This window comes from Enhydra lutris, unplaced genomic scaffold (genome assembly GCF_002288905.1).
Source record: "Enhydra lutris kenyoni isolate GAN:26980312 unplaced genomic scaffold, ASM228890v2 scaffoldscaffold53, whole genome shotgun sequence".
In the NCBI taxonomy this organism is placed as follows: Eukaryota; Metazoa; Chordata; class Mammalia; order Carnivora; family Mustelidae; genus Enhydra; species Enhydra lutris.
The window spans coordinates 2,798,982-2,825,804 of NW_019154137.1; the positions used below are offsets into that span (position 1 = coordinate 2,798,982).

The 26,823-nt window shown below is 50.6% G+C and overlaps 1 protein-coding gene across 1 annotated transcript in view; it reads left to right on the top strand.

Annotated features, from left to right (window-relative positions):
* The first annotated feature begins 844 nt into the window (after positions 1-844).
* LOC111157282 (solute carrier family 25 member 43) overlaps positions 845-26,823 on the top strand; it is a 40,786-nt gene continuing 14,807 nt past the window's right edge. The window contains exons 1-3 of the mRNA XM_022518579.1: positions 845-1,119; positions 8,951-9,192; positions 12,172-12,344. Of these exons, the coding sequence (XP_022374287.1) occupies positions 845-1,119; positions 8,951-9,192; positions 12,172-12,344 (690 nt within the window). The remainder of the gene's footprint in view (positions 1,120-8,950; positions 9,193-12,171; positions 12,345-26,823) is intronic.

Consider the following 26,823-nt stretch of genomic DNA (forward strand, 5'->3'; position numbering starts at 1 on the left):
CAGTCTAGAAGGCCCTGGAAGGGGACCGGAAATTCTTGCTGGGGCTGACCTGTGTCACTGTTCATTTAATCCTCACAACAACCCCTAGAGGAAGAAACTATAGATGAAGCAACTGAGGCACAGAGAGGGGTTGGAGCGACCTCCCCCAAGGTCACACAGCTGGTGAGCTGCCAACATGCCAAGGCACGTTCCAGGGTCCAGACCACCGCCAGAGCCTCTCCAACCGAGGGCAGTACCTGAGGTCATGCCCATTAAGGGCTCTCCTGAGGATTCAGTGAGCTCACGCACCGGAAGCCCAATGCTGGACAAGTGAGATAGGTGCCGCGGGGTGAGAGGTTTCTTTTCCCCTCCCGCCCTGCGCACTTGGCACGGCTGGGCCGCTTCTTGGGATCGGAGGGAGGAGAGCCCAGGCCAGGGGTGGAATGTGGAAGGAGCTTGGAAGGGTGGTAAACAAGAGAGGGGAGGCGGCGGGGGGTCGGGGAGCGCGGAAGACGCGGGAAGCCAGAAGCAGAGCCTGCGAGGCCTGGAATTCTCCAGGGCTCACAAAACGCCGCCCGCCGCAGAGCCCAGGGGAAGGGCGCGGCCTCGGCCCGGGGGCGGCCTCCCCAACCCCAGCCCCAGCCCCAACCCCAACCCCGAGGCCCGCGCGCGGGCGAGCAGCCGGCTTCCCGATCCGGCCGCGGCCCGCCCCACGTCGGGCGGGGTCCCGAGCCGCGCGGCGCGCCGGGCCGGGCCGGGCCGGGCCGTCCGCCGGGAGCCCGCCGGGAGCCGCAGTCCCGAGCCACGCGGTCCCCCGGGGTCGGGGTGGGGAGGGGGGGTGCCGGGCCCTGGCGGCCGGAGCGAGATGGCGACGTGGCGGCGGGACGGCCGGCTGACGGGCGGCCAGCGGCTGCTGTGCGCGGGCGTGGCGGGGGCGCTCAGCCTCAGCCTCACCGCGCCGCTCGAGCTCGCCACGGTGCTGGCCCAGGTCGGCGCCGCGCGGAGCCAGGCCCGGGGGCCGTGGGCCGCGGGGCTCCGGGTGTGGCGCGCCGAGGGGCCCCGGGCCCTGTGGAAGGGGAACGCGGTGGCGTGCCTGCGCCTCTTCCCCTGCAGCGCCGTGCAGCTCGCCGCCTACCGCAAGTAAGAGCCGGGCGCGGCGCGGCGGGGCGGGCCCGGGAGGGGAGGGGGCGAGGCGGGGAGGGGGCGACACCGCCCTGCTTCCCGGGCTCGGCCTCGGGGCGGGGGGCGCCTCGCAGCGAGCCGCGGCCTCCTTCCGGATCGCGCGGGAGCCCCTCAGGGCAGTCGGGCCAGGACGCGGCACCTGCGCAGGCCCTGGGGTGCACTGCGGGGCCTCCCCGACCCGCCAGGTGCCGTTTTGCGGAGCGCAGGCCCCGGCGCAGAGAGGCTCCCGGAGTTGGACCGGCGAGGAGGGGGAATGGGGCAAAAGGAGATTGGGGGAGGGAAGGAATGAAGACCTGTCAGGAGGGACGGCTTCCTGCCCGTTTCCACCCTCCACTAACTTGGAAATGTTGCGTTGGCTGGCTCAGGAGAGAGACCGTTCGGAAGGTGTGTGTGTGCAATTGTGCCTTCGTCGGCAAAGCCTCAGAGGAAAGTGCTTGGCGGGAGGGGGGCGGGGGAGGGCAACCCATGGCCACAAAAGGCCACAGATTTCAGCTCCCCCCCACCCCCGCCAATGAAGCTTGGCCTTTAGGGCCCAACAGAGGTCCCCCAACTTACTGCCTCCCCCCACCCTCTGCCCACTGGCCTCATTCTTTGCGCATTTTTCACCTTCTCCCAACAACAGCTGCTTCTTCCGAAGCTATCTAAACATGCAAATGCCAGATGAGTCTTCAAAGGTCCCTCAGAGCTCAGAGATACTTGCATTTTCACCGAAACAAGCCTCGAAGAATGAAATGGTACTGATGGAGCTTCAGGAAGAGAGGATGTTTCTGACTTGAGGGGAGGGTCCCTGTGTGCCTCATTCCGTGGGCACAGTGCCAACTCTGAGGACTGGCCTTGGCTTTGAATTAGACAGACAGCTCACAGTTTCACCACCTAGTTGAACCCTTGGAGGCTCAGTCAGGATTCTCACCATTGGTGCTGGAAGGCTCACCAGGCAGCTGACAAGCTGGATGGAATTTTCCTTCTCACTTGAGTCCTCTTGGCCGCCCACATTTCACCTAGGCTGGGGAGGAGTTCCCTTCTCTGCCCCTGAGGAGGAAAGGTAGGGAGATCCTGAGGCATTTGTCTCCAGGCTCTCTTTCCTCCTCAGCAACAGCTAGCTGGCTTGATGTCTGTAAACAGTTCTCGCCACACGGTGGTATGGAAATCTGCCTTTGGAATGTAGGCCCAGGATTAGGAGACCAAACTTTACAGGTGGGTTTCAGTATTGTGGCTGGTCGGGTAATCACCGCCTGAGAAGAAGACCTTTTCCTCTGTCCAAGATTCTTCTTCTAGTCGGACGAAGAATTCAATGGACGTGAGACAGGCTCCCAGGAGAAAATCAAACTTCATTTCCTCCGTGTGGGCAATCCACACACACATGAGTTTCCCAAGACAGGCAAAAGGAGGTATAGGTGTCCTTCTGAGCGAAGGAGGAGGAGGTAGGGGTCTGGGACTTCAAAGGGAAGGAATGCAAAACACAGCAGGATGAAAGAGAGCAAATGTTTGGTAAGTGTTGGCTGGGCCACTCGGAAACAGGGAACAGAGAGGAATTTTAACCTTTGCTAAACTCCTCCCTACCACCCCTAATTCTTGCTTTATTGATGGTCTTCCTGGAGCAGGTCCTCTAAAGGCTTTTCAAGCTGTTGGGGGGGGAGGTCAGAGTTTCTGCCCGAGTCTTGGGCCTTGATTGTTTTCTGCTCAAGATAATCTCCACCACACTATTGCTGCCCATCATGGGGGAGGCCTGTCCTTGGCCCCGACACCGCCTAGTATATATACATCATTCGGTTTTGTTAACGGCCTAATTGAGATATATTTGACCTATAAAAAAAAGTATATAAAACTTGATGTTTTGCTGTGCATATACATGGTGAAATGATCACCGCAATCAAGCTGATCAGTATAGCCATCACCGCTTAGTTACCCTTGGCTGGGTGTGTGCACATCATTGGATTTCGGTAAGGTCCATCTGGTGGGAAGTATCGTGCCCATTTTCCAGGTACAGAATTGGGCTCAGACTGGCCCCACCATTCCTCAGTGATAGGGCTGAGAGCCCCATCAGCTGACCTTCTGCCTCCAAATCCATAACTCTACTACACCCTGCTGCGTTTCTCTCTGTGTTCATTTGGAACTAATAACAGCCAGGCCTCCTTAAGTACCTGCTGGGACGAAAGGGGCATGTTCCCGGGGCCCCAGGGCTTACAGAGGAACAGAAGAATGGAAGATTATTGTGTCCACAGCATGTGGCTGAGTGCTACAGAAATCCACGTTTCTGGGACGCCTGGCTGGCTCATTCAGTACAGCATGCAGCTTGATCTCGGGGTTGTGAGTTCAAGCCCCACATTAGGTGTAGAGATTACTTAAAAATGAAATCTTTATTTTTTTTTTAAAGATTTGATTCATTTATTTGAGGGAGGGAGAGAACACAAGTGGGGTGAGAGGCAGAGGGAGAAGCAGACTCCCCGCTGAGCAGGGAGCCCGATGCCATGCTTGATCCTGGGACTCCGGGATCATGACCTGAGCTGAAAGGCAGACGCCCAACCAACTTGAGCCACCCAGGTGCCCCAGAAATGAAATCTTTAAAAGAAAACAGATTCACGCTTCTGAGGAGGAGGAGAAGATGTGAGGACCTCACAGAGGAGGAAAACCACCTGGCTTTGGTCTGGGGAGATGCGTAGGAGTTTGCTGGGCACAGATGGAGAGAAAGATAGAAAGATGATAGGTAACGTCATGAGCCAAGGCACAGAGGTGGGCAGGCATGCGGCAGGACTGGAACACAGGGTGTGTCTACAGCAGCATTGGGAAGTCCAGCCAGAAAAGCAGGTTGGAATGCCATCTCAGAGGGCCGGGTTAAGGACTTTGGACTTCGTTCAGTGTGGCCAATGTTAGCTGTGGGAGATTTTTGAGGCAGTGGTGGTGGTGGGGAGGTGATGATTAGAGCAACTCAACAGGAATTACTGTCACTTGGTGGCAGGGTACGATGACTAGAGAGGAGGAAGACCAGGGGTGGCTGGGCCAGTTAGGAACCTGTTGCACTGGTCCATGTGGCAGCTGCGGGCACCTGACGCAGACTGGTGGCTGGTGACTGGGAGAGGAAGAAAGAGTTCCCAGGTCTAAGTTTGCTAATAATGTTTCCTGTGAGATTATTTTCCTCCTGGAAACTAAAAGGGAGTATTTCAGTGAATGGCTGGGCATAGAAAGCAAAGTGGTTGGCTAATCATGGTGCTAGCCTTCCTACACAGAGATGATACCACTGGTCCATCCTTACACTGACTCATCTCTACTCTTTCCTGGCTGTGAGTTTGCAGAAACAGTTGGCTGAGGGTAATGGTATACAGCCTAGGATCGGGGGTTTGAACAAAGCGTAAACATGGAGAATGTTCAGGAAATGGAGTGATTAATTGACTTGTCCCCAAAGAGAATTAATGGCAGAGCTGGAACTGGAAACGGGTCTTCTGGCTTCTTAGTCCAGGGCTCTGCCCACCATTGTGATGCTGATACGTCTGCTCCCTTGGATTTATGATCAAAAGTCCACTGGGTAGAGTTTATTAGGAGCTGGGCCCTGGCAATAAATAGAGCGGAACACAGCGGCCGGCTGTCAGATCCATCGACCAGTGGATCTTCCTCCAGCTTTACTGGACAACTACTTGTCGAGCTGTGTAGACATTGGTTGGTGTCCCTGCAGCTCTGGAATAGTTCGGAACCAGCCCCACTTTCTTACTGTATAACCACTCCAGGAGCTCGTGTTCAGCTGGGTGGCAGTTCTAACTCCGGATACCAGGGGTGGGGGCGGGGTGGGGGTGTGTGATAGCCTGTGGCTGAAAGGAGGGGGTTACTGCTGTTCACCAGCTTAGCCAGTCTTTCTGGGAAAAGCTTCTGTGCATGGGGGGCGGGGGTGGCAGGGAAGAGCAGAAAGGGGAACAGCGCTACCCCAGCCAATCAGACAAGAGCTGAAAGGGCGGGGCGGGGCAGGATGACTTCACTGATGACTGATGGCCTATTAGGGTCACCTGCCTTGACTCTGCAGTTCCCAGAGGAAGGGTTGGTGGTCCTTGTCTCTACCGGATGATAAGAGTCTGAGAAGAAAGGACTTGCTTTGGTTCTTTGGAATTTTGTCTATTTGATAGTAAGACCCGACTTTATAAACCAACCTGCCGTGAGACAGGGTTCCTATTCCTCGTCCATCAAGTTGTTCCGAGAACCCAGGGCTTTGTTCCTCTCCTGTTGTCCCTCTCCACCAACTGTAGAGCTCCGTTAGGACCTCTGCTGAGTGCGAGCACAGTTGTGTGGTGCATAGTGCATAGTAGAAGTTCGATAAATGAGTCTGGAAGTGGCCAAGTGGGATAGGGAAGAAGGCGAGGCGATGAGAAGGAACGGTGTTTCTTTGGCATTTCAGACTCCCACCGTCATCTGGATTGTTCCAACTGGCTGCAGACCATCCGGCCAGTCAAGCATGTCCATTTCCTCTGTCTCCCCTGCCCCTCCTCAGGCTCCCCTCCAACTCGACTGGCCCCGGGGGAGAGAAAAGGCAGGAACAAGGAAGCGTGCAGGCAGTGAGGCAGGCCGGTGGCCCATTGGCAAGGCCCAGCTTTAGTGACCTGCATCTTTCAGAAGTAGCTGGTTAACTCATGACTGGTTTTTTTTTTCTTTTATGACTGTTTCAATTAGTGCAGTTAACAGTAGTCAACAACAGTTTGACAAAATGAAGACTTTCCTAGAGCTTGAAAGAGATGCTTTTATCTTTTATTTATTTACTTATTTATTTTTAGGATTTTAGTTATTGGAGAGAGAAAGAGTGAACGGGCAGGGGCAGTGGCAGAGGGAGAGGGAGAAGCAGACTCCCTGCTGAGTGGGGAACCTGACGCGGGGCTTGATCCCAGAACCCTGAGATCATGACCTGAGCTGAAGGCAGATGCTTAACTGAGCCGCCCAGGTACCCCTTGAAAGACATGCTTGTGATCATTGAGTGTTTACTTGGGAGCAAAGGGTTGGTCCTAGGACTCCTTAAATGATTTCACCTGAATACCCACGTGTCTTATTTATCACACAGAGGGCCCGGGCTTGCTGCCAGGCTGAAGGAACAGGACATGCACCTCTTTATGGGAGACTTGAAAACCAGAGAACCGGGGATGGTCTGAAAAGATACAGTGTGCCTGGGTGGCTCAGTCTTTAAGTTTCTGCCTTCGGCTCAGATCATGAGCCCAGGGTCCTGGGATGGAGCCCCACATCCGGCTGCCTGCTCTGCGGGGAGTCTGCTTCTCCCTCTCCCTCTACCCTTCCCCCCCAACTTGTGTGTGCTCTCCTGCTCTCTCAAATAAATAAAATCTTGAAAAAGATATAATACTTTTTTTTAAGCCTAGCCCTGTTCATTTTCCTTTTACTGAAACCCTCACTATTCCTTCCCTCTTCCCTATCCCATTCTCTAGTAGAAAATACTATTTTTCCTGGTTTCCAAGCCCTTCTTGATTTTGTCCTCATCAGCAAGGAGTAAAATTCCTTTGCCTCCTGGGCAGGGAATGTGTACCATGTAAAAGTGCCCTTTGAACAATTTCTGCCGAGATTGGTCCTGACTGCTTCCAAAAAGAGGGACCGCAACGGTCTTCCTGGCTTGCATTTGGAAAAGTCCACCAAAGCCATTATAACGCTGTAAAGAAGCACAAAGAAGAGTGCCCATGTACCCACCATCCTGAAGTAACAGCATGAAAGACAGCATAAAAGATACTTCAAGTATCTTTTTTTAAAAAACAATTTTTTAAAAGATTTTATTATTTGACAGACAGGGATCGTTAAGTAGGCAGAGAGGCAGGCAGAGAGAGAAGAGGAAGCAGGCTCCCTGCTGAGCAGAGAGCCCGATGCAGGGCTCGATCCCATGAGCCTGGGATCATGACCCGAGCCAAAGGCAAAGGCTTTAACCCATTGAGCCACCCAGGCGCCCCTCAAGTATCTTTTTTTAATACAAAGAAATAAAAGGTTCCAGAGAAAGAAGTCCCGTTCATTCCGATTCCCTTCCCCCCTCCATCTTCCCGAGGGCCTATTTAATACTTCTCTATTTTTTTTTAAGATTTTATTTATTTATTTGAGAGAGCACAAGAGCAGGGTGAGAGACAGAAGGAGAAGCAGACTCCCCGCTGAGCAGGGAGCCCGCCGAGGGGCTCGATCCCAGGACCCTGGGACCACGATCTGAGCCAAAGGTAGACACTTCACCCACTGAGCCACCCAGGCATCCCTGTTGACACTTTTTAAAATACGTAGCTATATCCATCCATGAATAATACAAGGTATGCTTTTATGGGTATGTTTCTTCATTTAAATAGATGGTTGTCATACACTGTAGGTCACGCTGCAGCTTACTGTTTTCGCTCAACTTTATGCTTTTAGGATTATCCGTATGAATACCTAGCCTCAAACTCATTGAAGCTGTAGTTGTACGATTGCTCTAATTTACCCATTCCCCTACGAATGGACTTTTAGGTTGTCTGACTTTTCACACGAACACACAATGTTGTACTGTCTGCACGTGTGCGTGGGCAAGAGCTCCTCTAGGATGTGTACCTAGAAATGGAATGGCTGGGGTGAAAGGAGGCATTCTTTCAGTTGTGCTAGATACTACAAAGGGGCTGGACCAATTGACATTTCTGCCAGCGATGGGAACACTCCCATCTCCATCTCCACGTGTCCTGCCCATCACTTGATACTGTCAGACTTTTTCATCTTTGCCAGTCTGCTGGGTGAGAAGTGGTATCTTGTTTGTACTGGTCATTTCCCAGGGAACTAGCAGGGGTGCCGCATCTTCCCTTATAACTGTTAAACCAGTCCATATTTTTAAAGATGTTATTTATTTATTTATTTGAGAGAGAGAAAGAGCACAAGCAGGCGGAGGGGCAGAGCAAGGAGGAGAAGGAGAAGCAGACTCCCTGCTGAGCAGGGACTCCTATGCAGGCTCAGTGGGACCCTGGGATCATGACCTGAACCGAAATCCGATGCTTAACTGACTGAGCCACCCAGGCGTCCAAACCAAGATATTTTTTAAACTCAATTATTGGGGCGGGGTAGGGGGAGGGCGCTGGGTGGCTCAGTTGGTTGAGCGTCTGCCTTCAGCTCGGGTCATGTTCCTAGAGTCCTGGGATCGAGCCCCACATTGGGCTCCCTGCTCCATGGGGAGTCTCCTCCCTCTGACCTCTCCCATCTCATGCTCTCTCTCATACTCTCTCTATCAAATAAATAAATAAAATCTTAAAAAATAAAAATAAATAAACTCAATTACTGGGAGGGAAGGGAGGGGCACGACGCCTGGCTGGCTCAGTTGGTAGAGCATGAGACTCTTGGTCTCGGGTTGTGAGTGCAAGCCCCACGTTGGACATAGAGGCTTCAAAACAAACAAACAAAAAGAAACCTTAGTTACTGAGGATGCTCAAAGTCATCACTTCATGCAGTTTCATTTCTTTTAAGTTTCAAGAGAACCAAAGGAGCACATTCTAGTTCAGTATTTGCCAAGTACTCCTGTTCATTTATACCCCACCGGCAAGCCAGGATTGAGAGTTACACAGATAAAGGGGGAAATGCTCAAAATGAAGTGGGAAGAACTTAAGGTAGACATAAAGAACAAAGGCATCTCCTTATAGCTCACGAAATTCTATTAAGATAGTAGAATTGAATGTGCTATTCATGAATCCTAATACATTGATATAGAAATTTTCACTTTGTAAAACATTTCCAAATGCTGGGAGATACTGTAAGAAGTGGTATAGAACACTCAGGCACAATCCAGAGCTGATTCTCTTGGGTTTTTCCTCCTTTTTTCTCCTAGGTTTGTCATACTCTTCACGGATGACCTGGGCCATATTTCCCAGTGGAGCTCCATCATGGCTGGGAGTCTTGCAGGCATGGTTTCCACCATTGTGATGTACCCTACAGACCTCATCAAAACCCGGTTGATTGTGCAGAACTTGCTGGAACCATCTTACAGAGGGATCCTCCATGCTTTTTCTACTGTTTATCAACAGGAAGGGTTCCTAGCCCTGTATCGAGGGGTTTCCCTTACTGTTCTAGGTAAGATGGAACTTTTCACCTTGTCCAAGGAAAGGTTGTGTTCTTTGGTATAGATGAATATTGTATACCTTTGTTTGTAACCAGTTAAATGTGGTTTTTTAAGGGCAAGTTCCTGTGGATTCAATCCATGTGGAGCCAATTAGCTTCATTCTATTCCTTAGCCACATACCCTCTACCCTGCTCCTAACTTTGGCCAGTCACATCCCAGGGAGGGGAGGAAGGGAGAGTGAAGGTGGCTCAGCCCAAACTGATAGGAAGATAATCCCACACACCCCATCTGACTGCAGGAAAGAGACTCAGCCTGCATACAGACATATGTGAGTACAACCAGGTAGCAAGCATACCTTCCATGGTCTCTGGAACCTTTGCCAAGACCACACATGCACGAGTCACCAGAGTCCCCCAGTTGCCAAACCCGGCAGACTCTCACCTCATATCAGACCTTTGTTGCAGCATCTAATGAGACTGACCACCCCTTCTCCTGGAAGCCTGGCTTCTAGGAGCCCACCAACTCCTGGATGTCTTTCCCAGCTCTCCGGCAGCTTTGTCTTATCCGGCTGATCTGATGCTGCTAGCCCCCCACGTGTCACTGTTCCCTCCGGGCTCCTTCCTTGGCTTTCTTTTCACCCTCCATCCCCACCCCAGGTGGCCTCAGCTAAGCTCATGGCTTAACCAAGCATCATAATACTCTAAGGACTCCCGACCTCTGTAACAACAGTGACTACCATTTACTGGTGCCCTCTTTGTGCCCTGCACCGTGCTGAACGCCTGGCGTAGTTTCCCACTGAAGCCTCAGCTTACAGACAAGGAAGTAGATGCTCAGGGACTGAGGACTGAGGGACTTGCCCGAGATCACATAGGTAGGAAGCGGAAGAACCTAGCGATGTAACTCCAGAGCCCTCTGTCTTAACCACTGACTGCTACCAATTCCCAATGGCAGGACGAGTACCTGCTATTGGACACCTTCACCTGCTGCTCCCGGGGCACATCCAGCTCGAGACTAAACCTGACGTCCTCGTTAGGCTCACACCTGCTCCTCCTGGGTTCCCTAAAGAACGCGACCACCTGCCTTTCACCCAGTGGCCCAAGCCGGAAGAAACCTAGAACTGCTTCAGCTCCTCTTCTCTCTCCGCTGTGGCTTCTGGCTTCCGGCTTCCAGCACCAAGTACTGTCAGTTTGACCACTCCACTTTCCATCTGTTGCCCTCCTCCTTCCCCACCTCCCTCTGCCCTCATCCTCATGCTTCCCACAGACACTTACAAGAGGTTTCTACAGGGTCCCAGTCCCAGGCACTGCTGCCAGGGCCTGGTGACCTTCTGAAACCAAAGTCGGTCATTTCACCACCCTCATTCTTCTGTCCTCTGTTCCAGCCCTCCCTGACTCCTGAGATACAGGGAAAGGCCCAAATTCCTTATGACGCACCATTAGATCCTTCATACCTGGCCCCGGTCGGCCCGGCCCCCCTCACCTCCTGCCGTCCCTCCACTGGCACTCATGCCCCAGCCATCCAGAAACACTTGCAATTTCCTGGAAACACCACTCCCTTTGCACCTGCTGTTCCCTCTGCCTGGACTGACTGTTAGCTCTCCCAATGTCTGGTGAACTCCTGCTCAATCCTCAAGACCCAGTGGGCAAGTTTTTTCTTCTGTGAAGTCCTTCCTGATGCCCTAGGTAAAATTAATCCCTCTGGTCCTTGTGTGCTTAAAGCACTTTGTACCGCCATCCCACCCTGGCCAATTAGCACACACATCAGCTGTCTGTCTCCTCCAGGAATCAGCCTATGGCTCTTTGTATTCCCAGCACCCAGCATAGGGCCGAGCACATCACATAAACTCCACAAATATTTTCTGAATGAAGGTAAACAGGGGGGTTGGTACTTCATTTGCAATGTGTTTATTAAATAGATACTGCCTTTTCCTCAAGATAAAGTTAGCTGATGCTAGCCTCTGATGCTAGCCTCTCTTTTAAATCTTATTTCGACAGAGAAATTTAGCTCCTCTGTAAACTTAAGATAGCTCCCAAAGTTTCTGGAAGTTTCTTGAAAACTGCACTACCTACTTGACATCTTTTCCTGGACCCTGATATGGCCACATCATTCCCCAAAGCAAGGTCAAGTGCCCTCGCTCACCAGAACAGTCTCGCTTTCTAGTTCGCACAGACTGTCTCCTCCTCAGCCAGAGACCAGTCCCTCCTAGCCTTGGAAACCTGGTGAAGTGCCACTCCCTATTTCCTCTATGAGAGTGATCTCCCCCCGGCCCAAGATTTTATTTTATTTTTTTAAAAGATTTTATTTATTTATTTGACAGACAGAGATCACAAGTAGGCAGAGAGAGAGGAAGGGAAGCAGGCTCCCCACTGAGCAGAGAGCCCAATGCGGGTCTTGATCCCAGGACCCCGGGATCATGACCTGAGCCAAAGGCAGAGGCTTTAACCCACTGAGCCACCCAGGTGCTCCCCAAGATTTTATTTTTTAAAAAATTTCTGACACTACACTTAGAAGTTACAAGAATCAAAAACACTCACATGCCCACCATCCGGACGCTCCAGTTAACACATGGCTTTATCATGTACGTGTCCATCCCTCTGGCCATTCATCGGTCCATCTTACATATTTCTGGATGACTTCCACGTAATTTGCTGACATCAATGCCCTCCACCCCTCCACCGTTGAACATGTGTCTCCCGAACTAGAGTTCGATATTTGTTTGCGGTTCTTTGTAAAGTAAAATTTGCATACAGCAAAGTGCACCAACCTTGAGTGAACTGTTTGATGCATTTTGACAGATAACACACCCCCTATCGAAAGGAAGCACATTATTGTCACCGAAGAAAAATTGCTTCGGGCAGCTCTGGCTGGAGTGCTTTTAATGAGCCCGGAGCCAGTCCTGTTTACTTGCCTGGGATTCCCCAAAGCGTTTGTGCTTTCAAGCCAGCAGCGCTGGAGACAGCAGCAGCCTCTTCCTGGCCTTCTTTTCGCAGGTGCTCTGCCCTTCTCTGCTGGCTCCCTTCTAGTTTACATGAACCTGGAGAAACTCTGGAATGGACCCCGAGATCGGTTCTCACCCCTCCAGAACTTCGTCAATGTCTGCCTGGCCGCTGCCGTAACCCAGACCCTCTCCTTTCCTTTCGACACAGTGAAGAGAAAGATGCAGGTGAGGAGTTACTTGGGGGAGCAGGGGACATCAGGTAGGAGGGATGCCTTGCTGTGCTTGGGGGCGGTAGCAGCTGCAAAGTACAGTGACCGTGGGTGATGCCAGGTTTCCAGGGAGCTCGTGAAAGCTCACACAAATATGATGCAACCCCCCCAACACACACACACACACACACACACACACACACTCTCTCTCCACTGGCAGTTCTGCTTCTAAACTCGAGGCTGCTGGCTCGAGCCCAAGCAGACTCCCTGTTCCCATACTCTGCTTTTTTAGGTCTTTGATGAAGCCTCCAGATGAAGCCCACTTTTCTTTCCTCTCTTCCTTAAAGCTGTCTCAGTGAAAGAGACTCTAACTTCTAACTTGTCTCTCTGCTGGCTCGGCTACCCCTGGCTTCCCCTTGCGGCTTTCTTGGCTAGATTTGGGCCTCTCCTTCCTCAGCACTGAAAAGTCTGAAAGGGCTGATCTCAACCTATAAAGAAAAACTGCTTTCAGAACAATTAACACATCACAATGATCCCCCAACTCTTCTACCCCCCCATCCATCTCACTTCATCTCTCCAGGTTGTATTCATTTCCTGTCCTTGGTCCAAACAAACGATGGTCACATTATTGTAATTATAATGTAGATGTAAGTTTAGCACCTGCTTAGTGCACATCTATTCACAAAAACCATTATTCCCAATTTTTTAAGATTTTATTTACTTGAGAGAGAGAGATGCCTCGAGACAGCATGATAGGGGAGAAGGGGCAGAGGGAGAGGGAGAAGCAGGCTCCCCACTGAGCAGAGTCCCATGTGGGGCTCCATCCCAGGACCCTGGGATCATGACCTGAGCACCACAAAAGCAGACGCTTAACTGACTGAGCCACCCAGGCACCCCTATTATTCCTAATGTTAAAAGTAATGTACTTACCCTTAAAATGGTCAGTTTTATGTTACGAATGTTTTACCACAATCACTTCTGGGCCTTTTGGCTAATATCAAGTGTAGTATGAATGTTTTACCACAATAAAAAGAAGTAATGCACATAAATTATAGAAAATTTGGGACACACAGAAAGGTATAAAAAAGAAAATAATTGGGGCGTCTGAGTGGCTCAGTGGGTTAAGCCTCTGCCTTCGGCTTGGGTCGTGATCTCAGGGTCCTGGGATCGAGCCCCGCATTGGGCTCTCTGCTTGGCGGGGAGCCTGCTTCCTACTCTCTCTGCCTGCCTCTCTGCCTACTTGTGATCTCTGTCTGTCAAGTAAATAAATAAAAAATCTTAAAAAAAATTACTTATAAACCCAACACCTATGCACAATGATTAATAGTTTCTCTGCATACTTGTATGTGTGAACAGGTACATATGTATGTGCATGAATAGGTGAGATACATGTCTATGGAAGAGTTTGTTGTTTTCAAAATTGTGTTCCCACCGTATATAAATTAGTATCCTATTTATTTCCACTATTGCCCCAGGCCATCAAGTATTGAGAATACCTTTTTAGATTTTCACGTAATAGTCCACAGTATGGATGTCCCATGGGTATTTTTAAAAAAAAACAATGATTTCTTCTCACAAAGTGCTGCTGGCTTGAATTTTAACACGTGGGTGTCGGCAGGGCCGTGCCCCATTTGAAGTCTGTAGGGGAGGTTGCTTCCTTGTCTCTGCTAGCTTCTAGTTGCCCTAAGCATTCCTCGGTTTGTGGCTGCGTAACATCCATCTCTGCCTCCACTGTGCCATAAATAACAATTTTTCAGTTTTTAAATATTTAGGCTATTTCTTATTCATCAGTATGATAACATTGCAGTGAAAACCCCTGTATTTTTTTTTTCTCACATCTGTGATGGCACCCTTCAGCTTTATTCCTACAAATGGACTTAGAGTTAACAAGATAAAAAGAGTTCTGGGACACCTGGATGACTCAGTTGGTTAAGCATCTGACTTTTTTTTTAAGACTTTATTTATTTATTTGAGAGAGAGAGAGTGTGTGAGAGAGCACAAGAGCGGGGAAGGTCACAGGGAGAAGCAGCCCAATACGGGGCTCAATCTGGGACTACAGGATCATGACCTGAGCCGAAGGCAGCCCCTTAACCGACTGAGCCACCCAGGCTCCCCGAAGCACCTGACTCTTGATCCCAGCTCAGGTCTTGATCTCAGGGTATGAGTTCGCCCAGCATGGAGCCCACTTAAAATAAATTTTAAAAAAGATAAATATAATTCTGAGGCTCTCAATGAACTGTGCACCCCAGAAAGGCTGTAAGTTTACACTTGCACCATCTGTGAGGGAGTGGTTCATCTCCTCAGCAATCATCAGCAATGATTAATAACACTTTTCAATTTTTTTTTAACCACAACATTCTACTATAAACTGGAGTAAGATACCCTAGAAGTGAGTATTTGGGAGTAAACTTGATCATCTCTTCCCTGGTATGGAAACCTTCTTGCAATAGATACTCATAGCTTCAACAACAAGCTTTAAAATAAATGCAAAGTCATGATGGTTATTAAAAAAAAAAATCCCACGGCATCTGGGTGGCTCAGTCATTAAGCATCTGCCTTCAGCTCAAGTCATGATCCCAGGGTACTGGGATCAAGCCCCGAATTGGGCTCCCTGCTGGGCAGGGAGCCTGCTTCTCCCTCTCCCACTACCCCTGCTTCTGTTCCCTCTCTCACTGTGTCCCTCTTTGTCAAATAAATAAATAAATAAAATCTTTTTTTCAAAATCCCAAAGAGCTAATTACATGGTTTTCATAAAATATGATCAGCATCCAATTATGATAACATCATAAATATCATCCAAAGGGTGATAGGAAGTGAATTCTTAGGGTGGCGGCCAAGTATGATTTTACAGGCATTAATAAATATAATAATACCTTGTCCACCCTACTTTAAAAAAAAAAAGTAACTCAGGTGCGTGGGTGGCTCAGTTGAGTAAGTGGCTGCCTTCAGCTCAGGTCATGATCCCAGGGTCCTGGGATCAAGTCCCGCATCAGGCTCCCTGCTCAACGGAGAGCCTGCTTTTCCCTCTCCCTCTGCCTGCCGCTCTGCCTACTTGTGATCTCCTCTCTGTCAAATAAATAAATAAGATCTTTTAAAAAATAAAAAATAAAAGTAACTCACTAGATAGAACCACAGGCTGCATTTTCAATGAGAACATGCAGTGCTTCCTCTGGCCATTAGATGTTGCTGCAGTAAATGGAGCGTTTTGGAGCGCTCCGGGTATTAGCCCTGCCTCCAGTGATCTCTGTCCAGCTAACAAGCTCCTAATCCCTTCTTGAAATACACCTTCAGTTTGGAGGACGAGTAGCCTGGAAACAACAAAATAACCCAAATTCTGCTGTGGGGTTTTTTCCCTGCAAAGCACACGATGCAGCTTCTCCGAGAGAGCTTCAGTAGCAGTCTCCCTGCAATGCAAGGTTTAACAGCAGAATTTATAACGAGGGAACTGTGTAGGGCAGCCAAGCTGCTCCGAACTGAGCACACTTTATGGTAATATCTGCATTCCCCTGGCCTTTCCTCCTTGCACTGACCTTCAGGAAGCAAACCAGCGTCGGGTGTCTGTTAGATAACCAGCTGGACAGGGAATTTTTCCCAGCTCTCGCACCGACTGGCCACTTTGTCTAAATGTCTCATTTTCCTAATATGCTTTTGTCCAGACACAGACACACACACACACACACAATCAGTCTGCCCGTTTAGTGCCGCATCAGGTTGGAACTCTCTTGAACATTAACGACAATAATCAGAAGTCTTCCTGAACCAGCTGAGCCCTTCCTTCACCATGCTTCCACTCATTTTATTCCTTTCTCTTTTTCTCGCACTGGCTCCTGACTGGCATGCTAGAGAATGGGGAGGTAAATAAATTATGTATGTGCGTGTTTTGATGCAACAGTTTCGGGTGGGAAATGGGGGGTAGGTCAGCCCTGCACAAAGGGAATGAGGCGCCCCCCATCAACCCGGTGTGCTTTTCACCCTGCCTGAAAATAGCCTTCACTGCACTTCGGGGCCTCGTGGCTCAAGCTCTTTTGGGTATGACCTGACCTGTTCATACGCGTTATCTCCCACGCCTGGCCCGGAGCGTGGGCCTGAAATGGCCGGCAGCACTTACTGTATTGAGAGAAAAGCGGGAAGGGTAAAACGGTGATGGAGCTTAATTTGTCTGATTAATCTGCGGGCCCCGACTAAGGACCAGGGGCGTCCTGAGCAAAGGGTTCTCTGGACAGGCATACGTGGAAGAGAGAGGGAGAAAAGCAGCCCTGAAACTCCAGGGAGCAGCCGAGAACATGGGAGCCTTGGAGCCCCCGGTGGGCCCTCAGACGATGGGGTGGGAGGCACCAGGCACAAGCCTGGTCCCCTCTCCCCACCCCCCACAACTCTGTCCCCCTCCCCTACAGCCCATGTTAGGTGTCTCCGTTTCATCAAATATAAAACCAAGTGTCCTCCTGTTGCTCGCTACCCCAGGGGACTTTGACCCCATCAAGGCTCACAAGGCGAGCAGGATTAGGCCAGATCAGCATTGCAACTGAAAGTACATAAACTGAAGGACAAAGGTAGCATCCAAGTGGCACAGCTGACCGAGCAGAACACACACGGTCCCCTAGCGAAGAGAGGCCCCAGCCCTGTTCAAACAGAGATGCTGAACCTGCCCGAGATGCTTAACACCTCGGGCAGCCCGCACCAAACTGGGCGCCCTCCTGGTTTCTCATGGTCAAGTCCCTGTCCTCAGCTCCGACCCACGCTTCTCAAGACCGGCTGCACGGTGCCGTCTTGGCTAGCACCTCCACGCTGTCAACTCTGACTTCATGTGTGTCAAACTGAACTCTTCTTCCCCCAAAACTTGCTGCCCAGTGTTTTCCTTTTCAGTGCCATCACCCCAGCACCGAGTCACACAGGCTGAAGTTCAGAAGTTGTCTTTGACTCTTTGTCTTGCCCCTCCCCCAGGTATCCTCAAGCCCAGTTGGTTCCTGGTGCCTAGTCCTCCCACACTGGTCTTTCTTTTTGGCTTTGTCCCTGCCCTAATCTAGGACCTTGTCAACTCCTCTCATTGGTCTCCAGGTTTAATTCTAAAAATGACCATAAGCATGGAGCGCTAAAGAAATACGTCCATTATCTTATTATCATCTTACTGACTCCTTAAAACAGCCCTACAAGGCAGGTACCATTCATATCAGGCCCATTTTGCAGATGAGAAAACAGAGGCACTGAAAAGGTGTGTAGCCTGCCCAAGTCCACCCGCCCAGTAACTGAGCCCAGATTTAAGACCAGGTAGCTTGTCTCCAAAGCCGGCACTCACTTCAGTCCCTCCAGCTCCGGCCTGTGGCTCCTGCCAGACCGGGTCTCTTAAGATCTACCTGTGTTCTGTCCTTCCTTATTGCCCCAAGAGAGTAAAAGCTGAGGCCGAGCCCCTTGGCCTCACATGTGGCCCTTACCCACTTTGCCACCCTCATTGCACAGGAGTCCTGTATTAGGAGTTGCAAAATCAAATGCCAACAAGAACTTGGCAGTAACATGAAGAAAAAATGAAAAAAAAAAAAAGCGGGGAAACCCAGATGACATGCACTCACCCACCAAAGACAGCTTTCATAGGCGTTCTCAGTCATCACAGGCTTTGAGCTTGCAAAGCATTCTGGAGAGCTAACTTGTTCTGTGCTGGCAAAATGTGATTAGCATCTAAATACCGATAGTGGGGGAAGGAATAAAGCCGGCCAGTGGAGGCCAAGACCAGCGCCTCTTCTCCAAGGGTTTTATGCCGTTTTGAAACGTGGGCTCAGTTTTTCTAGGGAGATGAAAATCCCAATCTTTCTGTAAAATCTCCCAATTTCTCAAGTGTCAGCAAATCCAAATTGTCAAATCGCACGTGGGCTAACTAAAACACACCTTTTTATAAACTCTTCTCTATTCAAGCCTCCAGTTCCGCCAAAGGGATCTTGGTCCCCTCCCCCCAGCGCCCTAAAGAATAAATGAGTGTATTTCACATTCCTGTCACCTCCGCCTGGAGCATCTGTCTTCATCTTAAAGGCTCCCCTGAGGTTTGCTTCAGTGGTGCCTGGCTCTTCTGACGGAGGGTAGCTTGTATCTGTTGGTTTTGTTTGGTAAATGAATCGGCTTTTTCCCCACCTCCAAACAACTTGATGGATGAAGGCAGGTGTCTCGCCCTTGCAGAACCAGTGGGGGCATTCCAGGAGGAAGGGACTGGGGGGCCGGAGAAGCCCAGTTAACTCACAGTGTGCTCTAACAACTGTGGATGCTTGGTTTTCACACACACCCCCACCCCGCCCAGGGTATAGTTATTTTGTTCCAAGAGTTTTGTGGGTGAGTAATCCCTCTTAAATGATGCCCGTTCGTCTACAAGTGCCCTCTGAGCCAGCCGGTTGAATTTCCTTAGCCTTTCCCCACGTGTCCTACCTTCTCCCTTGTCCACACCATTGTCTCACCGTCAGCGCTGCCCGCTTCTGAATGCCTGTAGCTCACTCACACTGTGGCTTTCTTCTGGCTCATGTCACATGCTTCCTGCTGTCACAGTCCTCGGTGCCATGATTCCCTCGACGCTGCAAGCTCTTCGCCTTTGGGAAGCATGGCTTACCCCTTTGTGTATCCCCGCAGCATGCTGGCTCCTGTAGCAGGCACTTGATACTTGTTAAAAAATGAATGAAGTTCAGGGCTGCTTAGGAGAGCTCACTGTCTGTGAGCACAGAATTGAACCTTAGCTGCCTCGGGGTGAGCTCCAAGTCAGGTGCTTGTTCCTAGCCATGCTGGAGGTGAAAAGAGCTTTCCCCTTCGCCGGCCTGCTGCCCTAGGTAAACCTCTCTCATCCTCGCTCTGACACCGCGCGATCTTCAATCACTTACCTTAGCAGTCAGGCTCTGCATCCCGCAACCCAAACAGCTATGCGCATTTCAACATGGGCAGATAGGCGCGAAGGACAAAGGAAAACCATTCTGACACCGTTCTGATGTCCAGCCCCTCTTCACGGCAACCTCCCGCTGCCTGTACTGTGCCTAGAAGTGCGCGACACATCACAGCCTCATAGAACTTGTATTTGTTTATTTGTTGATTTCAGCAAAGGGGACCCGAGGTAAATGAATGGGGTCTAAATCTGTGCTCTCTTGTAATGGGGATGCTTTTGTCACGAGTAAGGGTGGGGACAAAATATGTCTGGCGGAGGGAATGAAAGGAAAGCCTTCCTTTGGATTGAGAAATTATAAGGACCTCAGAGTAACTACCATTTACTGGTCATTTAATATGCACGATGCAGTTTATTATCCCATTTCATCCTCTTTTGACCCTGTGGAATAAGTGCTGGTATGATTCCTATCCTCTAGATGAGGAAATGAGGCACAGAGAATGTTAGCTACTTTCCCAACAGCCTCACAGCCAGCAAGCAGTAGAGCTGGGATTGAACACCTGTCTCTCCTTCCTCCAGCGCATGCTTTACCCTCCAGGAAGAAAGACCAGGGGCTTGCTCCTAGATGCTAGGTAATCTGTTCATTCCTTGCCCTGGGCACAGGAGTAGAGGACTAGAGAGAAGGAGACCTGACTTTGACAATTGGGAGCTCACAGGCTCAGTGCAAGAGTGGTTGGAAAAAAAAAAAAAAAAAACAACAGTGATGTGCAAGCTCAGAAAGAGACAGGCAGGAGCCTGGCTTTGGTCAGGAAATGGTTAACTCAAGTTAGGGTTGGGGGGCAGTCTTCAGAAAACCAGAGCTGCCCAGGGCCCCTGCTTTTAGTCCCTGGCAACCTGACAATGGGAGGCTTGAAGCCAGCAGATGGGAATTTGGAGCGTAGATCATTCCGTAGCCGTGGCCTTCTGGCTGGCCACAAAGTGACCATGGCCGTTGGGAGGCACTGGCTCTCCGAGCCCCTGAGGGTGCAGGCACAAAGTCCCGGGAGGGGAAAGTAAATTACCATCACACCTCCTAGGAAGTGCTAACAGGTTTCAGGTTTTCTGCGTAGCTCAACATTTCTTGGTTAACACAGCATCCATTCTCAGGAGGGACAGAGCTCCATTTCCCCAGCCGAGCTGCCTCACCTGGCCGCAAGTACGAACACTGGCGTTCTAACCCCTCGGGGGCGCGGGAGAGGATGGGGACGTTACCTTTGCCTCCTTGCCTTGTCAACTTCTTGCTGTCTCCCGGCTTAATTTGGGGTGTGGCCCCTCTGGGCACTACCCTCTGTCTCAGTCAGGTAGTTGTCGGGCGGGATCAGGCAGGACATCCCTTAGGCGAGGCGGCTCTGTCTGAGCATTGTTGTTCGGCTGTGGGGAAAGGAGACCTCTCCCCCTTGTTTTCCCAAAAGGTGGAGAGTGCCCTAAATACTTGAGGGACCGCAGTTGTTGATCATGGAAACAAGACTGTCCCCAGAGCGCCGGCGAGGAGGGAGGAGCCTGCCTAATAACACTCTTGTAAAATTACTCTGCCCTTCTCTCCTGACCTGAGCTGGCTTCCTCCTTTCACAAGATCTAGTCTGGGAAGCAGAGTGGCCGCCCCGGGCTAAGCAGGCTTCTCCGAGCTCTAGCGAAATAGTAAGAGCAGCCCTGATGGGGGAGATGAACCCCCCTCACCCATCCCCCCTCCGCAATGGTTGGGAGGGAGGAGGTAGGGGAAAGGGAAAGGAGGGTCCCACAAAAGGCCTCCTGTCAGCCAGGAGAGACAGCAGCTCCTGCTGAGGGGACACCCCCCCCCAACCTGGCCTCAAGCCAGCTCAGAAACATAGGCAGCCCCAGTCGTCCCCTCCCTTCCCCCATGGAGCTGTTGCCTCTTTGGTTCTGACAGCTGGGCTCCTCTGAAAGCTCCAGTGGGCAGACCCGCTCAGCGGTCAAGGGCGTGGGCTTAGGATGTTGGTCCTGGCCCTCCTCCTCCCCCCCCCCCCCCCCCCCCGCCACGACCCCAGGTGGGCTGCCTGGCCTCTCAGGGCCTCATCCTCCTCGTCTGAAAACCATGGGGACAAGTGTCGCACCTGACGCACACACGGGAAAGAGCTCCAGAGTGGGTTCACGCGGATACAGAGCTGAGCACATGACCCACACTTGATGAGGCCAAGGTGCTAGCTTTATTGTTGCCGAAGCATCTCTTCAGAATCTGATGAGCACCATAAAAGCCAGCCCAGGTGTGCTTCTGTCTCTCTGATTGCTGGAAACACACAAAGGGGCTAGCCAGCCTCACAAAACCTCAAAGGACCCTCGAACTCTCTAGATGGAGCTGAGGATGGCGGGAGAGTTCATTACTCATCCGTGCGGCACGCTGGGCAGGCAGGCATTTACCTGGAGGCCCCATGTGCAAGCGCCGCGCAGAGCTCTATGTTCCCAGCCTCCTGAAAACGCTCTTGCAGTCTCTTCCCTCAGCCATCAACTGCTTCCCCCTCCACCAGGGTGACACTAGTGGGCTCTTCGGGGCCACTACTGCTGCCATGACCTCAGCCTGGGTAGCTCCACTCGCCTCCCAATGGCTTCCTCCAGTCTGGCCCAGCTGCGCACCCCCCACCCCCCACCCAGCGCGTGCACACGCACACGCCACCTGGCTCGCTCTCCCCGCTCGCCCCAAGCATAGCTCTAACCTGCGGGCCCTTTGCTCCCCTCCCCACCATTACTGCTACCGCGGTCTTTCTGGGCAGTGAGTTGGTCCCCTGGTCTGCTGAGAGGGGAGGCGCATGCGGCCGCGGGAGTGGAGTAGCCGGCTGGCAGGTGGCCCATGCTGGGGACCATCACCCACGCCCGCCTGTGCAGACACCCCCACCACGGAGCCGGGGGCGCTTCCCAGCTATGTGAGAACAACTCCTGGGGGTCTGGCTCTGCCAAGAGAAACTTGGGCCACGTGGTTCCCAGGACAGAAACGTCCTTTTATGGGGCGCCTGGGGGGCTCAGTCGGTTACGAGTCTGCCTTTGGCTCAGGTCATGATCTCAGGGTCTTGGGATCGAATCCCACATCAAGCTCCCTGCTCAGCAGGGAGTCTGCTTCTCCCTCTGCCTGCTGTTCCCCCCACTTGTGCTCTCTCTCTGACAAAATCAAAGGAAGGAAGGTCCTTTTACTGCAATATGATTGGAGCTTTTAGCCCTTTTCGATCAATGAAGCACTTTTTTATTAATATTTTTCTTTGTATGTAAAGGAGGAACCGTAACCCTCCGTAGCTGTACATATAACCCTTTCCTCCTAAAGAGGAGTCAGTCAGTGCTCCTATATTTTTCATTTTTTGTCAAAGCAGGAAGTAAATAACTTTAGAACTGTTAAATACATAAATAAAGTGAATAAAGTTTAGTGTTCAAAAAAAATTTTTTTTTTTTATTATTGGGGATGGGCCAAAAGATAGAAGCTTCCCGCACAACTGCCTTCAGCATATACACCCTCAGACAGTGTGGGACGTGGACAGCTTGGTCCTCAGGCTGTGTCTGACACGTCCATGGAGGATAAAAGTTGTTTCCAATAACAAACAAGAGGTTCTGGAAGCGCCTGTTTGCTCCAGCTGGAAGACTCCTCCCCCTCCCTTTTCTTCTTGCCTCTCCTTTTAAACGCTCTTTTTTAAACCAAGACTTGATTTTTTTACCAGTTTTAGGTTCAGAGAAAAATTGAGAGAAAGGTACGGAGATTTCCCACACACACCCTGCCCCACCACATACACAGTCTCCCCATTATCAACAACCCCCCACCATAGGGGTACGTCTGTCACAACTGACGAGTGCACACTGACACATCGTCATCCCCTCAAGCCCACGCTTTACCTGGGGGCTCACTCACGGGGTCGGACACTCTCTGGGTTTGGACAAATGTATAATGATGTATACCCACCATTCTAGTGTACAGAGAATTTCTCTGCCTACCCGTTGACCACCCCAAGCCCCTTAAAGCACTGATCTTTTTGCTGTCTCCATAGTTTTGCCTTTTCCAGAATATCATATAGTTGGAATCATATGGTATTATATAGACTTTTTTCCATTTGTTTGTTTGTTTGTTTGTTTTAAGTAAACTCTACCCCAGTGTGGGACTCGAACTCACTGTGTGGGACTCGAACTCACGATCCTGAGATCAAGAGTCGCATCCACTCCTGACCAAGGCAGCCAGGCGCCCCCTCAGTATCCAAACTTTCCAGACGTGCTCCTTCCACATAGGAAGATGCATTTAAGGTTCCTCCATGTCTTCTCACGGCTCGAAGCCTTATTTCTTTTTCATGCTAAATAATATTTCATTGTCGGGATATGGCTTATGTCTGCATTCCCATACTGACAAAGGACCTCCTGTTGCTTCCAAGCATTAGCAATTATGAACGAAGCTTCTTTAAAAGTCCACGTGCAGGCTTTTGTGTGGACTTAAGTTTTCAACTCCTTTAGGCAAATCCCAAGATCGGATTTAGTCAGTGCAGCCACTAGGCCATGTGTAAGGGTATGTTCAGTTTCATACGAAACCACCAAACTGTCTTCCAAAGTGGCTGTAGCAGTTGGCATTGCCACCAACAGTGAATGAAAGTTCCGATCGCTCCACACGTCAGCAGTGCTCGGCGGCGTCAGCGTCCTGGATTTTGGCCATTCTAATAGTTGTGTAGTAGTATCTCACCGCTCCTTTAACTTGCATCTCTGTATGACAGAGTATAAGGAGCATCTTTTCCTGATGAGATCTCTGGTGAGGTGTCCAGGCCTTAGGCCCATTTTTTAATTGGGTTGTTTGTTTTCTTATTGTTGAGTTTTAAGAGTTCCTTGTATATTTCAGATAATGGTCCTTTATCAGATGCATCTTCTGCAGATATGTTCTCCCAGTTTGTGGCTCGTCTTCACATTTTCTTTTAAAATTAAATTATTCTACCTTCTGCATAGGTCACATGGGCATATGGTAGAAAATCCATAAGGTGCGAAGAGTATACGTTGGAAAGGAAGGTTTCCCGGACCTTTGTCCCCTGGCCTCTCAGTTCTCTGCAGACAGCGCTTCCCAGTATCTCAGCTGAATCTTTCAAAGATGGCCTATGCAAAGACAGACATACATATGCATGCACATTCGTGTTCTGTTTTTAGATCATCAGCGACATAGACTCTTCCAGGCCATTTTTTTTCACCTCCCAGTGTATCTCGGAGATGGCACCGTATCAGCCAGCGGGAGATGCCACATATTTTTAAATGGTGACACAGTGTTCCACGGTACCATGAGCTCTTTCTTTAACCAGCCCCCTGTTGGTGGACATTCAGATTAATTCCAGTTTTCTGCTGTTACTAACAGTGCTGCAACATAAATCCTTGTAACACACACATTGTTTCCCACGTGAACGAATGTTTCTGTAGAATAAATTCCTAGAATATGATTGCTTTGGTCAAAGGGCATATGAGTTTTACATCTTGAGAAACACCATCGCCTTATGTCAGGGCTTGTGGGAAGTACAAAAAACCTAAAATGTTACCTCTTTCGGAAGGCCTCTGCGGACTTTCTCGGAGAAATAATCAAGTTCTTTGCTTTGAAATATTTGCCTTTCATTTTCATGCACTGCAGATCTGTTTCTCTTCCCTTCAATATCTATTAAGCACATGCTGAGTGCCAGGCGTGTTGGTGGGCTTTAGGATAAAGCCACAAACATGACAGACCCGATCATCGCCCTCCTGGGATTTCTGGTCCTGGAGGCAGGGTTGGGGGAATACACGTGGCAGAAAGTTACCCACTAAATCATGACAAACCGTGTCACGTGCCATGATGGGGAAGCACTGGGGGCCAAAAGTGTTTATCAGACTCCTAACTTAGTCTGGTGGGGACTCTGAGAAGCTGTCCCTGAGGAAGGGGTATGTATTCTCTTTTTTTAAATACTTTATTTATCTGAGAGAGAGAGAGCACAAGAGGAGCAAGGAGGAGCAGAAGGAGAGGGAGAATCAGGCTTTCCGCTGAGCAGGGAGCCCGATGTGGGACTCGATCCCAGGACCCCAGGATCATGACCTGAGCCAAAGGCAGATGCTTAACCAACTGAGCCACCCAGGCGTCCAGCAATGCGCATTCTGATCACTAAGAGAGACTTAGGCGAGCAGAGGAAGGGCCAGGCTGGAAGTCCTAGAGGCAGGAAGGACCTTGGAGGACCAGCAGCATGGATCAGAGGCGCAAGAAAGGCCTTCAGGGCATCTGGTTCCACTCTTCTCACTTGACATGTGAGAAAACCAAGTTTCAAAGAACTTCGGGAGCTGAGCAAGGTCGTCCAGAGAGGGGCAGAGGCAGACTGAAGAGCTGGCTTCTCTGGATCTTTCCAGACGGTGCCGTGGGTGCATGCTCATCCTGGACTAGATCGGCGGGGAGGTCAGTTGCTCAGGCTTGTGTGGAGGGAAGATGTAAGCTCAGGTCCTTGTGACCAGCAGCCTGACATGTTTGATTTCTCTTTACTAGTAAGATACAGTTTGGGCAAGTCTCATGTGCCCGTCTAGTGGGTTGGTTTGGTCTTCGGCACCCTCCTCTCTTCTCCAAGTTCAGATAGTCAGTAACAGTGACATTCATCATGATGGTCGCTTTTGTAGCACTTGCTGTATGTCGAATGCTGTTCCAGGCACTTTACATGTATTTCATTTAATCTGGACAACAATAAGGTCAATATTCTGATTATCCCCATTTTACCGATGAGGAAACTGGGGCTCAGAATGGTCAAGGTGTGGGCTCCAGGTTGCAGCGCTGGCGAGCGGCCCGTGTGCCATCCGTTTCAGCAGTGGACTGATGGAGCCAGGTCTGCACACCAGAAAGCACAGGCTCTGGGCGTGGGTCCCCATCATGATGGTCTGGAAAAGCTTCCCGTTTGAAAAGCCTCATACGCAGCTGAGGGTTGAGAAGCTCCGATCATTAGCATTCCTTCTTCCTGTGGGGGTAGCTTCATCTGGGCAGCAATCACAGAATACCATACACCAGTGGCTTGGACAAGAGACACTGCTCACGGTTCTGGAGGCTGGGGACGTCCAAGATCAAGGTGCCGGCAGACTGCGTGTCTGGTGAAAACCCCTTTCCTGGCCTGCGGGCAGCCCCCTTCTCGTCGTGGCTTCACACCGTGGGGGTGAGAGGGATCATTTCTCTGGTGTCTCCCCTCATAAGAGCACCAACCCCATTCATGAAGCCTCCATCCTCACGACCAGTAATAATACCCCATAATGAATGTTGGGGGCCCGCAAACATTGTCCATAGTGGGGGACAGCCAGGAATCCGTGCTTGCCTTTATAGTCATTTATAGTCTGACACCAGCAGAGGCATTTATTCAAAAATACCATGAGTTCCGGAGCACCTGGCTGGCTCAGTCAGTGAAACGCGTGACTCTTGATCTCAGGGTTGTGGGTTCAAGCCCCACGTTGGGTGTAGGGACTACTTAGAACATTTTTTTTTTTCTATCTTTTAAAAAAATACCAGGAGTTCTGGTCTTAGCCTAGAGAATTCATTCAGGGTCCACGCTGTGGCAGCCACATTCAGTGCTGATTGTCGTCAGCAAGTGTGTCAAGGGCTAAGAGTATTCTCAGTTTGGGGCAACAGAAGACAGTGGAGCTCAGTGGAATAGAGCTTGATTCTGAGTCC